General features: G+C 33.3%; 3 protein-coding genes across 3 annotated transcripts; all 3 read right to left on the bottom strand.

The window, feature by feature from the left end:
- Positions 1 to 12: 12 nt before the first annotated feature.
- LOC110921797 lies at positions 13 to 742 on the bottom strand. The gene is made up of 2 exons (XM_022166141.2): positions 548 to 742; positions 13 to 471 (listed from the first exon to the last, which is right to left on the bottom strand). Exons 1-2 carry the CDS (start codon positions 686 to 688, stop codon positions 175 to 177), a joined length of 438 nt encoding a protein of 145 aa, XP_022021833.1. The 5' UTR covers positions 689 to 742; the 3' UTR covers positions 13 to 174.
- Positions 743 to 1,628: 886 nt separating this feature from the next.
- Positions 1,629 to 5,927, bottom strand: LOC110925395. The gene is made up of 8 exons (XM_035986381.1): positions 5,746 to 5,927; positions 5,453 to 5,644; positions 4,705 to 5,381; positions 4,317 to 4,630; positions 3,411 to 4,203; positions 3,023 to 3,286; positions 2,245 to 2,976; positions 1,629 to 2,200 (listed from the first exon to the last, which is right to left on the bottom strand). Exons 1-8 carry the CDS (start codon positions 5,925 to 5,927, stop codon positions 1,629 to 1,631), a joined length of 3,726 nt encoding a protein of 1,241 aa, XP_035842274.1.
- A 2,709-nt stretch (positions 5,928 to 8,636) lies between these two features.
- On the bottom strand, positions 8,637 to 9,710 carry LOC110925396 (putative F-box/kelch-repeat protein At1g12870). Its single transcript, XM_022169352.1, has one exon. It carries the CDS (start codon positions 9,708 to 9,710, stop codon positions 8,637 to 8,639), a length of 1,074 nt encoding a protein of 357 aa, XP_022025044.1.
- Positions 9,711 to 14,080: the final 4,370 nt, after the last annotated feature.

Raw genomic sequence — 14,080 nt, 5'->3', positions numbered from 1 at the left:
ATAAGTGAACAACTAGATGTAAGTTGCATTGATTTTTCTTTTATTGGGTTGGAATACATGTAGTTATGCAAAGTGTTTACAAGTATACGACTTAATGCATTGATTTTACAAATCCGATCACAGACAGTCTCTAGAATCATAAACAACCCAAAATGACATAATTTTTTAACAAAGTTACGGGTTCTCGAATCTGATTTCTGCTCTAGTGGATGCCCGTGGATATTGTAGCAATTCTTTTAGCATCTTTACTTCACCATGAATATCAACCCGTTTGTCGATCATTATATCTACTATCTTGAGCATTGGTGACTTGGCCAAAATAAGCTTCACAGAATCCATTCCAGTCTTCACGTTGGTGAAGTTCGTTATAGTTATTACACGCAAACGATTCAAGACAACATACGAGTAGTCTTGCTGATCAATAAGGTTCATCGCAGTTTGTGACACAGCTTCGTTTGGGTTATATTGCATCTGTTAAATGTTAATTAGCAAAATGCATTTCATTAAATAAAAAGTTAAAAAATATACGGTGTCTACGGTACTATACCTCCAATATAATTGTCTCTATATTTGGAGAGCTTGTAACCAAAAGAAGAGCGGAATGTAAGTCGATTTCTCTCGCAAAGGACAGTCCTTGTAAATGAAGATATTTGATGTGGACGAGTGAGGTCGGTAGCTTTTGCGGCATAACTCCTGTTGCAAAGCACTTTATCCACAAAAAAAAAGACTAAATGATACGATTGACCACTGATCGATCACATATGACTATGTTTGACCAATTATGATCATGTTTGACCAATTATGACCATGTTTGACAAATTATAACTATGTTTGGCCAACTATTACGACGATTGAAGAACTTTGATCAGGGAAAAAGGGAATGGGCTATAAATAATTGGTAAAAAATTTAATCTAAAAAATATAAATTAGATAAAATGACCATATAGCAAACTTAAAATCAAGATTTAATATACCTTTTTAAATACATTTTATGTGTATTCACAAATAACATATAAAAATCAAAAAATAATATACTTTAAAATCACATTATATTTTAATTTCACTTTACCAACATGTAATATTCGAAAATTTAAAAATATAGTTTACGAGATTAATATGGTTTAAATCTTCTTTATTATCTAAAATAAGTTTTAACTTGGTTGATGGAGCAAATGTATGTTTTCCAGCTAAATGGCGATGATGATTTTGAAATGACTCAACCATGAATTTGAGGAGTATGTACGTTCAAAGAAAAAAAAAATGAATTGTTATTATAAATACTAGTTTAAGTACCCGTGAATTTCACGGGATGCAAAAAGGAAATATCTTTAATATCAACTTTAACATAAATATTATAATTTGATACACGTTAAAACACGAACAAATATATAATATTTGAACCACATATTGAAATACATGAATAACCAACAATCACAAATCTTTGAAAATCTGTGTATACACGATATTAGTTGTTTTATATCATATGTTGTGTATGGATTACGAATAAATGAATTGATTGATATAAAGTTTAATAGGAAGAGTGTTTAAATATAAATATATGAATATGCAACAATCAGAAATCATCAAATGTTAGTCATTAATTAGAAGCAACGCAATACATTTATCAATTATAATTCGTTGAAAATCTCTTTATAAACAACATTACTTGTTTTATCTGTCGGTTTTCCATTGTTGTCAAGTATGAGTAGTTTGACCCCATCTCTTGTTTTCACCCTTGATAAAGCAACATACAATTGACCATGAGAGAAGACGGGTTGTTTCAGGTACAAACCAACTCTCGAAAGCGACTGGCCTTGACTTTTGTTTATTGTCATCGCAAAACATACGGAAAGTGGAAATTGCCTCCTTTGAAAAGCAAAAGGAATCTTTTTATCAGAAGGAATCAAATTAATTCGAGGTATATATGTAGAAGTACCAATATTTGCACCAGATATTATCTCGGCTTCTATTACACGGTTGTACAACTTTTTTACTTGTAGCCTTGTACCGTTGCACAAACCATTACGTTGGTCAATATTTCGTAATAACATTACTGGAACACCAACTTTTAGCACCAACCTATGATTTGGTAAGCCAGAAATTTTAAGTCCATTGAGCACATCCGGAGAGTATATTCTTTGTTGTGTAGCATTTACATCTTCGGTCGGACAAAGACTGTCAGAGCTAAGATACTCTCTTTCTTCACCAGGAAACATTGATAGCAACCTGTCATTAATCTCATGCCATCATTCTTCGGTGCAAGTATAGCGCGCTCACTAAAATAATTATGGTTGTTGATGTTTTGCAAGATTGATGGATAAACAAAATCAATTAAACTTGCAATTGGGTCAGATTCATCAGTAATAAGAAGATCTTGTGGTATTTGAATAGTTGCTTCCCCATCATTTGGACCACCAACATTACCCTCACCCAAATCCAAAAGCCATTTGGCAAAACTGTTTATTTCTTCAATTTCTTCCGTCGACCTTCCAACGGTTAACCTCACGTTTCTTGTTAATCTTAGCAATTTACATTTACTCCACAAGTAAGACGAACATAAGAAGGCATTAACAATCTCTTGTCTTCCACCGTTTGGAACGACAGGTAATATTTGTCTGAAATCGCCACCAAAAACAATTACCTTACCTCCAAACCTGATGTCTGAATTGAGAGATGGGTCGATGTTGAAAACGTCATTCATTGTTCTATCCAGCGCTTTGAATGCATGTTTGTGTACCATAGGTGCTTCATCCCAAATTATTAATTTCGTCTCATGAAGTAATTTAGACACGTCACTTTCTGGTATTATATTACATACAGAGTCTTCAGTAAGATTCAAAGGTATGTGAAACCTGGAATGTGCAGTCCTGCCACCATCTAACAACAACGATGCAATTCCACTTGAAGCCACATTTAAGACGATTTGACCTTTTGATCTAATTGCAGCGGACAATGTCTTCCATAGAAATGTTTTACCTGTTCCACCATAGCCGTAAAGGAAAAAAAATCCCACCGTTATCACCATTCACTACTGCCATAATTTCTTCAAAGACAGAGCGTTGTTCATCAGTTAACATTGTCAACTGACTATCGTAGAGATTTCCAAGGTGTGTTATATCATACGCCCGCTCCTCGAATATCAAACGACTATCTGAACTGCCTGAAGACGACATATCTGGAAATGGCATTGTTTGAAATCTTCGCAAGGATGAATTATTTCGCAGTAAAAACTTCTCAATCTCGCACAAAGCATAGTTTTTCAGTTGGTGCTCCAGAATTGATAACGCTGTGCAATACGAAAAATATATCAAACTCCTCATAATAACAAAACCGAGATTAAATAATATCTAAAACGTTAAATAATGTATTTGATAATATAAATACTAACATTTATTGTAAACAAAACTTACCTGTAACTCGATGGTATTTCTGAAGTCTATATAAAAAATCGTCTGTCATGTATTTCCATGAACTTTCCCAAACAACCTCAGGTCTAGAAAGACTACTGGATAACAGCATGGTACAAAATAAATTACGAATATATGAAGCGCTTCCTGATAAACTTGCTTCCTTTATTGCCTCCACATACTCGGAGTCATCATCCAAAAGACCGAGCGCATAGCAAGCATCTCTATATGTATCGTAAACATGACCATTAACTGTTTTAATGTCATCAAACGATGTTGGTCCTCTGACCTTGTTAAGAAGAATTCTCAAAAAATAAGCTTCACCAAGTGACGGAGGTACAGAATGAATCCTGCCAATAGCTGTTTTCCTTTGTCTAGGTTCCCATACTCGCTTATCAAGCTTCCAAACATAAAAATTGGGAAACTGAACATATGTAAGTGTACGCGCCAATGTGTCATTTGGGTCTTTATTACGTTCCATCCATGAGAGAAACATTGAAGATTTAACAGATGGTTTGTTTAGAACATAGTTAATATCCTCATCAGGACCGAAAACAACAGGTTGTTGGCCAGGTAGATGGAACGGAAGTCTCATAACAGAAGGTCGTCTATAATGCACTTCATTGGCAAATATCCTCCAAGATGCTTCGCAAGCTGATATATATCGACAATCGTAATACTCTTTTATCTCGCCTTGTACTTGTTCGTCAGATTGATTATCGCTTTGAACAACGGCTATAGTCGCTCGGTCAGGTCCTTTATTAATGTATTTAAACAAATACTTTATCGAAGCGGCCTGATTGCACCATTCAACATTTATATGAGCTTGATACCTTTTCAATAATTTTTTGTTGTACGGTACAACACTTCTGTTATCAAGGTCAATTTTATTTTTCACAACAAAAGCGCCATTGTTTCTCCTTCTGTATAAAGGAACCCGTTTGAATCTAGTGTAGTATGATCTTGAAAGTCTTTGGGAAAGCCTTTTGAACACTTCCTATCAACCATACATGGAGAACTCAACCTAGCATTACCACATGGACCGTGTATCATATATTCTTTCACAAGCATGAATAATTCTGGATCTTGATTTCTGTCAGGTATTTCTGCGCATATAAATCCATCAACATGGTCCACCGTAGGTAATTTCGATTCAGGCTCCATGAATAAGCATAAATGGGCATGAGGCAAACCACGTTTTTGAAACTCGATTGTGTAAACAACTACAAAAACAACACAACTTTTTACACTTTCCGGCATAAATATTAATCTGATTTGTATTTTAAACAAAATGTACCTGCTGAAGCTTTGCCAAATAGATGATTCTTTTTTAAATCTTTGCAAATTGAATCAAGCTTAATTTTGAACAATCTGGAAAGGATATCAGGCCTATCTTCCGGACTGAGATTGGTGTCTTTGAGAAAGCGTTGAACTTCTGGCCATTTGGGATTGCATGTTATGGTTATAAAAAAATCCGGATAACCAAAGCATTTACACAGAGCCATAGCGTCTAAATAGTTTTGCATCATATATCGTGCTCCACCAGTAAAGGAAGATGGCAAGAAGATACGTTTTCCAGCCTTAGATATATCATCTTGACCATGTGTTTTTAATTTACGGAGGCTTTCATATGTGTCAGACCTAAGATCTTTCTGTTGATATCGTATATAGCTAAGTCTCTCACTCTCTATCATAGTATAAGCATCAACCAAGAACTGCTGGAATAACCTCCTAGAATTCAAGATTAACGAAAACTGATTTATCCGATCCTGCATACGATAAGCAAAGAACTCTCTCATAGTACAATTTGGACGTTTCTTATTAACAACATCAATGACACCTCTGTGAGGGATATCAATTCGGTAGCCATCATCTCCGTATGGAAACAAAATCGGATACTGTAGTGCGAGATATGACGGGTGCAACTCACTAATTCTCTTCAATGTACCAGTTTGAGTCTCAACAACAATATCTCTATTGTCAATTACATTTTCTATATCTCCAACAATGAGAGCGGCAATCTCACCGCCGTTGGTAAGTTATACCTCCGACCATCTTTTTCTCTTGTTCCGATTAGGCGAAGCTTCAAATTTACATGAGGGCTGTCTTGAAGAGAATCCCTAGCTCTTCTGTAAGTTTTGACCAACTCATTGTCGTTATCTAAAACATCTTTTATATGTTCTATTAACTTACGATCAAGAGTAGCAGAATAAGAAGACGATGAATCCTCTGAACGACTGTTAACAAAAGTTATCAAATATTATTAAGATTGACATATAATAAAAAATGAATAATGTAAATAAGTATGCGAATGTTAATAATACCCAACGGAAGTTACCTAAATATCGCTTGCCTGTTTGTAAGTTCGTTCTCAGTATCATATATGTATAGTTGGCAAAATTTTGGTTGCGCTCCGTTGTTTGGCATAAGACTTCCGATTGAATGGTAATTTTCTCCACTAATTCTAAAGCAAAAAGGAGCATTGCCTCTATTAACCGTTGAATCAACCTTACCACCCATTGAAGTAAATGCAAACATGGAATTGTAACGGCGAATATTCTTCAAAAAATGCTTGCTTTCATTATTTTTTTTACTAAATAGGATACGATAACTTCCTCTGGTATCTTTGTAATCTGGAAGCTCTACTATGCCGTAAGAACAACATAAGAAATAACACATTTCCCATCCTTTCTTCTTCCTCTTCCTTTTTCTGCATCCCATAACTTTGCATTACATACTTCACAGGTAACGCATTGGTCACCATGATCCAAATAATCTGTATTGAAAATTATTAAAAAACAAATAAAATAGTGTTTTAATAAGAAAAATACTATCTAATTGTAACAATTAATACCATAAAGAGGTTATACTACATATAATTAGACATGTACCTTTTGAGAGACCCTTGAACGGATCTTGATCTACAATTTCCTCTGTATTGAAATCCATAATTGGTATTGGAGATGTAATTCGTGGTGTGCTAATTAACTTTCGTTTTCCGGATGACAACCTTTCCAAAGATGAATTTTGAAGCATAGTGGAGGTGCCGGTGAATGATGTCAGGTTAAAAGAAATATGACGCGGAGTACAGTTTGTTGGTTGAGTGACATTGTTAGTAATACAACTAACATTACCTAGTAAGATATACAAAAAAAGTTTATAAAAAAAACTAAAGATATTAATTTAGATAAAGCACAGAAAAATATACGAAGGTTAATAAGTCCTTACTTGTTGGCATCAATGGTGTGGTTTCTGTAACATTAGAGATGACATTTGGAATTGACTCGGTTGGAGAAGAAGGCGGTAAATTTATATTAGTGAATGATATGATGTGTCTCGTATCAGATCTTTTACTATCCAAAATATCTACCCTTAATCGGCTGTTATCTATGTATTAAAATACAATCGAATGTGGGAAATAAAGAAAGCATGAAAAAAAAAACAAACAATTCAGTAATCAAATCAAAATAGATACAGATAAGTATTTTGTATCAACGCGCGTACCATGAGTTGTTATCAAATCATTTGTTGTGGCATTATTACTGACATCTTCTGATGGACATCCATGTAATTTACACCTCTTGTTATCCAATAATAATTTCCTTATTTTCCGACTTTGTTTTGCCTCATCTTGACTAACAATGGGAATAACAGCTACAACACAACAAATAGAGATCACAATTAATAATTTAACACACAATGCATAACAGTTAAATGTATCAAGGTTAATAAGTGCTTACTTCGTGGCCTGAATGGTCGGGTTGTCGTAACATTAGCAATGACCTTTGGAGTTGAATTGGATGGATAAGAAGTCGGTAAATTTATATTGGTGTCTGATATGATGGGTCTCGTATGAGATCTTTTATTATCCAAAATTAATTCCCTTAATCCGCTGTTATCTATGTATTCAAATACAACAGAAGGTGGGAGATAAAGAAAGCATAAAAATATAACATAACATTCAGTTAAAAGAAATATATTTATAAATATTGAAAAAATGCAAGACTATTATTATATGTTATTATATAACAGCTATTAAAAAGATGCATAATAATTAACCTTCTGAGAAAACCGATACTTCTCTTGTAACAATACGCGAAACAGACGGAATTATTATCGAATCATCGGTTAGGACATTATTGTTGATAGAACCTGATGAAGATCCAGCTAAATTAGATTTCTTCTTATCCAACAATAATTTCCTTATTTTACGACTCTGTTTCGCCTGATCTTGAGTAACAACGGGGATAACAGCTTCAACACCATCAACAGAGATCACAATTAATAATTCAACACACATAAGATTAACAATAATGTTTTTAAAAAAAATTGTACCTAAATTGCAACATATCATTTTAACAGAAAGATGAAATTAAAGTTAAAAACACAACAACGTAAAACATATTGTTAAGTGGTACCGTTTGTAATGTTCGATAGTGGTCTTCTTCCTCGACGAACTGCACGGCAATAAAAGGATGTTAACTTTTGAAAAAACAAACTAACTTTTAAGACATTGCTAATATTCATATTAGCAATCGTAGTATAATATATTAAATCTACTTTATTTCCTTTGGCCAATGGCAAAACTAATTTATGTAATAAGTTATAATACCTATAATTAAAAGATAACTTATATTATTGCGAAGTTAGAATCGTACCGGATGTAGTATTGGAGGATGGATTAGTAGGTACAAAAGATGTATCATCTGTAATAAAAATTATTATATAAAAGTTAAATATGTTCATAAACATATATTATAAAAAGCTGAATGAAGTGCTAAATTCACGACATTACCGTTTGAAATGTTTTCCTTTCCGGTGTTATTAGATAAAGATGAAGAGTTGAAATATTTTCTTTTAGACATTCCTGAAATTCTGCTAAGATGTAAGCATACAACATTCCAAATGTAAGTCCATTTAAATTGAAACTAAGGATCAGAATGTCGAAATTAAAGTTAAGATACTAATTCATACGTACGTTGTGTTATCTTAAATCCTAAAATACCATTATACAATGAAAGAATAGTAGCATGACAAAAGTTTGAAATAATATCATTCAATAAGAACAAACTGAAATATAAGCTAGAAATACATTTATTATGCATACGGAAAAAACCCCAAAAAATAAGAAGTTATTTTATCAATAGACATAAAAAATAAAATAAAATCAGATACTTGAAACAAATAATAAAGTTCTAGAACCAAAAGACAAAAAAGTATAAAATACAATCATAATTTATATTCGAATGGAGAAACAGTGGTCTCGATAAATAACGCCCCTTTCGGACCGTTGTAGTTGTCAACATGTTGGAGGTAGTTGAAAGCTTCATTGCACAAGTCAACTTCAACAAAATCACCCCAAATACTTGTTATCAACCACTTTTTGTCTTGAATTATATTTGTCCTTTGCATCCTTGCCTGATAATCAAGTATGTGAGGGTTATCGAAAGAAAAAACCTTGACCCAATCATCATGTTCTAATTTGTACAAATCAGCCTTTAGTTCATCAGCACGTCCAACGACAATCACATGCAGCTTGTTCGAAATGCTTAGAAAATGTCCTTGACAGGGATTGACTTCCATACGCTCGGGAAAACAAAGTACGCTGAAAGATTCAGAAATAACATCAAAAGTAACTATGTTCCTCTCCCCAGGAGGAAACCAATAATTTGAAACCATGAAATATATGGTTTTGCCGGAATAAGTTGCAGGAGACCATGAATAAGACGATGAAGCCAGTTTAGAAACGTTGAGGAAATCTATTTTTCTCCAAGAGTCAAGACGTCGTGAGTAAACACGGGCAGTACCAACGTTACGGCAACACTTTATGTGAAGCACTTTGAGATCATCGAACTGGTCAAAGTACATTCCACCGGTATCAGAGTTACGATCAAAACGATGATTAAAGTAGTCGTCGGATATCAACTTAAAGCGGCCCGTTGTTGGGTTCCAAAGCATGAGCTCACATAAAATCCTTTCATTGCAAACCAACAACAGACCGTTAAAAGACGATATAATACGTAAGTAGGAAGGGTGGATATTGTATGGGAAAGTTATTGTTTTGCTCGTATCGAGTTCCAAATTCCCACCTACTATATCGTCGACGACTATCGACTCATATTTCAAGGACAGTAGTTTCTTTTTTAGTGAATTTCCAGCCCGGCGAGAATGCTTCAACTCAAAATTATGAGTTGATAGTTCCTTACGAAAATATTTGGAAAGAATTTTGAATCGATCTACAGCTTTTGCAGGGAGCCTTGAAAAAATTTCGTCGACAACCATTTCCATGCCAATCTTTTCCATTTTTACGATCTACTGTGTTAGAATATAAAACATAACAAATGAAATACAATTGATGTATATAGTTGTCTAGAAAAAAAATAAGTATTAATATAACTATATAAGAATATATCGGAAAAAAAATACAGTTGGAATATTTAAAAAAATAAGATCACATAATCATGATAGCATACACATTCAGAGAAATTAACAATTGTAGTCAGATTAAAATCAATTTCATATTACACAATTACTTAACATTAAAAGGATACATATATTTAAATCTTAAGTTCATATTGAACAATAGGATATAGCAGTAATAAATTGTATATATATTTGGATGAGATAGAACTATACATTGAGTATTTGTTCAATTTATATTTTAGAACATAAAAATTAACATCTTACTGATTTAAATGGCAACAACATTTATATTATTGTATAACAATGTAATAACTAACATGTAAAAGCTAACAACGTATAGTGTTCGTATAGTAAATTTAGAATAGGTGATTAAGAAAATTCATCATATCTACATCAACATATTGAAACAAAAGTAAGTGATGTTGAAATATATTTATTTCATACAAACCGATTACAAAACTATCAGTTAATTTAAAATCATATTAACATTAAATAAGATTAACATTTACACAGATGAAAATGCAAGTATGGAGCAAATGTATGTTTTCCAGCTAAATGGCGATGATGATTTTGAAATGACTCAACCATGAATTTGAGGAGTATGTACGTTCAAAGAAAAAAAAATGAATTGTTATTATAAATATTATTGTATAAAGCTAAATAGACTTTAATTATGATTATTGGATTAATTAAATAGATTTCTCATCATTTAAATACGTAGACTTTTTATAATGAAATGAAAAGAATAAATAAATGTATAACTTGACTTTACCTAACCTACCTCGTTCAAAACTTACAAAGGATTCACCTTTCAAACTATAATTGTTATCTTTTCTAACCAATCGGTCAAATATTTCGGGATTCCGCTCACTTATTGCCGATCATAAGCCTTCTAAATCTGATTCTCTATTCCGCTCAAACCAGAACCAACCGTTCACCCCAGATCGCGATGTACCAACGTGGCACTCCTGCGTAATCCTTTGTTCATCGGAGCATTCTGTCCCGCCACCCTACTACGTTGTCATTGCTATAACACTCTCTAATCTGTTCTGGTTCGACTATCGAGGTAAGGAATTCGATTTTTTTTTCCCAAGTATGTAGTCTGTAATTGTTGTAGGAGTTGGTTTATCGTTCCGGCGACTAAAATATAAAGAAGGTTTGGTACGATAAGCCTGAGATACAATAATAAAGTTTTGTTCTATGTTCTTCTGTTCTTGTTTGTTGATTCGAGTTTTAGTTAGTAAAAAAATTAGTATAACCTTTATAAATCTCAGATACAAGTTCTTTTGAAGAAGAAAGCATGTATAATAATTCTAAAAGTTATAGCTTCGGGGGTTGTTATTGTTTACAATACTGGGCTATGCCTCTTAGAACCTATGCATTGACTAAAACCCTTGTTAATGCATTATAAAGTGACTTGTGGTTGTAACTAAAATGGACCAATGGCATTTTGGTTTTGTTGAATTCCTTTCTATGATCATCTACACATTTCCTCGTGGATTTATAGATAATTAACACAGATTTAACCTATAATACTTGAGGTAAATTAAGCCCATTGTCTTGCCACCGTGATTTTAATAGGAAAAGATGATGTCCATGGTGTTGGCTCATAAGCTTTTAATTAATTACTTTGTATAACTAACGGGTGATTTCTAATATTATTACATAATTTATAATGATTTTATTTTAGGAGTGAAACTTATATAAATACTACTGAATTGGATAGTTGGCTTTAAAATAAGGATGCAAACAACAAATTAGTGTGGTATGTTATACGATTTTACATAATATATCATAACCTATTTTGAACCATTAAAGATAATTTTCAAGGGTCGTAAAAGTCTCCATCGCCGGAACATTGATAAGTCAACAAATCGGACTACCAACTTAGCGTTTCGTAAATTAAATTCAACAATAATAAACTGTAGGTTCGCATATATGTTGAAGACGACTTGTTTTGTTTTGCTTTGCTAAACCTAAGGTACGGATTCTGTTTTCTTTTCATCGTAGTATACTTTTATATTTTCGTTACTCGTCGGTACGAATTCCTGTCCTTTTCAACATAGTATTTTATTCATATCCGTTACTTTGTAGTACGGGTGTTTTCGTTAGATGGTTCGGTTCGTATTGTTATGTGTTTGGTATTTGTTGTAGCATGCAATAGATCTTAGATTTTGTGCTCGTTATTGCATGCTCCCTTTAAACTTATGTCAAGATACATTTATTTCTGATACGGCTTTGTACTCTGTCACCCGAGCAATTATAAGTTACTTGTCGTTGGGGCGTCAACGACATGGCACTCATCGTGACGGTGCGTAACTAAAGTTCACGGTGTTTCTAGTTTGTGCTTGTGTAGCACATGGCCCCTAGAGGCGAATAGATCGATCTTAGCTCTGACTCCTGACTCCTGTTGAGATGGAATAATGTGTGTACGCCTACACGCACCATCTCGGTGCATGGACTAGCTAGCTATGTACCCCTCTGTTTAGGCTCGTGGGTGCTTCTATATTACGTGACTTGTGTTATTATTATGTGTAGTCACGTATGTCTTGTATCTGTTATGATATGTCTGATAAGTTTATATGCCTCTGATTGTGTTTAGTGTCTGTTTTGTATAAGTATTGGGATTCAAGATAAACAAGTATTTGTTGCAGTGCCATAATTTAGATTTATTTAGCGTCAGTACCATTTGATGTTAGTTTCTGTATGTCTGCCGTTACGTTTAGTATCTGATTCTGTTTTGTATTAGTTATAGTTGTTTCGACTCAGTATCCGTATCAGTTTTGTCTCTGTATTCGTCTTAATATTAGTTTCAGTTTTGACTTAAATTCACATGTCGTGTGATACTCTAGTTTGTATCCGTCAGTGTATGTTTTCAACATTTGTTCCGGTGTCCTCCTCAATATTTGTCTTTAGACTAATTGGTTTACGGTATTGGTTTACAAAACTTTATAAGTATTAAATGACTGTTTTCGAAACTCAGATTATCTAAATTATTTTATTTATCAAATATTTTCAAAGTTTCAAATGTGGTTTCAGTGTTAGTCTTAGTTCAGCTTTCGTTTCGTTCTCTCCTGTTCATCTTTACATGTACTATTGATTTCTCCGTTACTGAGCAACTTTTTGGCTCAGCCGTAGTTTTGTTTTTGTGTTTGCCTTATTTGTTTGGCAGGTAATTTGGGTAACGCGGGGACTAAGTGAAGAGTGTCGTGAAGATAAAGATTTATTGTATTTCGGTAATGTAAGAAAATGTAATTATGTTTTATTCGTTTTAAACTTTAGAATTCGTTTTTGAATTTGATATCTGTAATAGTGACACGTCAGCCATTTCGGGTTGGGGTGTTACAATTATGGTATCAGAGCCAAGGCTCTTTCCTGTAGAAAAGTTAAACCTTAAAAATAACCTGTGAGTTAATGAGTAGACGTTGGGTTAGGATTCCGACTTTCAATCAAACTTCTTACTAATTAGTTTGTCGTCTTTGGGTCTATCTGCTTGAGGCGTTTCTTTTGTCAATCGCTACTAGATTTTCTTATGATCATGTTCACTATCTGATTTTGTTTCCGTATCAGGTGTAACTATTTGATACAGTATCCGCATTTGTTTTGGGTTGTTATTTGTCTTAGTGCCAGGTTTATTTTAAATTTAGATGTATGTTGTGTGTTTAGCTTTATATTTGTCAACACATGTTTTAAGTGTTTGTCTTAGTATTTGTTTTGCCTCGGTTTTGTTTCCTTTTTCTGTTCCATATGAGTATAGAAGGTTCTCATAAGTTCTCAAGTATTTGTTTTCATATTCTTATTATCTAGATTATTTGTTTCTTAAATATAAATTTTCAATCATAGAAAAGCTATCATTTTATCAAATAAGGATTTGTTAGTAAATTTAATAAGTTATTAGATTGGATTAAGTCCAAATGTTTATCTAAAGTAAATAGTTTGTGTAGTTATTTTTTTAGAAGGAAATCATAGAGTTATTAAATATATTGGTTGTATCGAATAGTTATTCTATCATCATTATGGAATTCTTGTATGAATCGGAACATCGTGGAAGACATGATTAAAGTAACTATGTCATCGAACGAACTCGAGTACGCTCCACGTGGACCTTGCTATCTTACGTGCTTCAAGAGGTATTTCAAATCAGTAATATGTTTCCTTGTGGATTCGACACTTCTACCTTAGTTATCTTTCCGTTATCCCTTGGAGTATAACACTTGTCTATGATTTCTCTATGGTCTCTTTGTTTGCCT

The sequence above is a fragment of the Helianthus annuus genome, chromosome 17 (assembly GCF_002127325.2).
Source record: "Helianthus annuus cultivar XRQ/B chromosome 17, HanXRQr2.0-SUNRISE, whole genome shotgun sequence".
Lineage (NCBI taxonomy): Eukaryota > Viridiplantae > Streptophyta > Magnoliopsida > Asterales > Asteraceae > Helianthus > Helianthus annuus.
The sequence above is the reverse complement of the archived record's forward strand: the minus strand, read 5'-3'. Positions and strand labels throughout refer to the sequence as shown.

Bases quoted from the DNA above. Each gene is read 5' to 3' on its own strand.
- LOC110921797 (XM_022166141.2), bottom strand. From the start codon at position 688: ATGCCGCAAAAGCTACCGACCTCACTCGTCCACATCAAATATCTTCAT. The intron at 472-547 runs GTATAGTACCGT...AACATTTAACAG, and splicing joins TAGAGACAATTATATTGGAG to ATGCAATATAACCCAAACGA.
- LOC110925395 (XM_035986381.1), bottom strand. From the start codon at position 5,927: ATGGGTGGTAAGGTTGATTCAACGGTTAATAGAGGCAATGCTCCTTTT. The intron at 5,645-5,745 runs GTAACTTCCGTT...TTTTGTTAACAG, and splicing joins AACAGGCAAGCGATATTTAG to TCGTTCAGAGGATTCATCGT. The intron at 3,287-3,410 runs GTAAGTTTTGTT...CGTATTGCACAG, and splicing joins GAAATACCATCGAGTTACAG to CGTTATCAATTCTGGAGCAC.
- LOC110925396 (XM_022169352.1), bottom strand. From the start codon at position 9,710: ATGGAAAAGATTGGCATGGAAATGGTTGTCGACGAAATTTTTTCAAGG.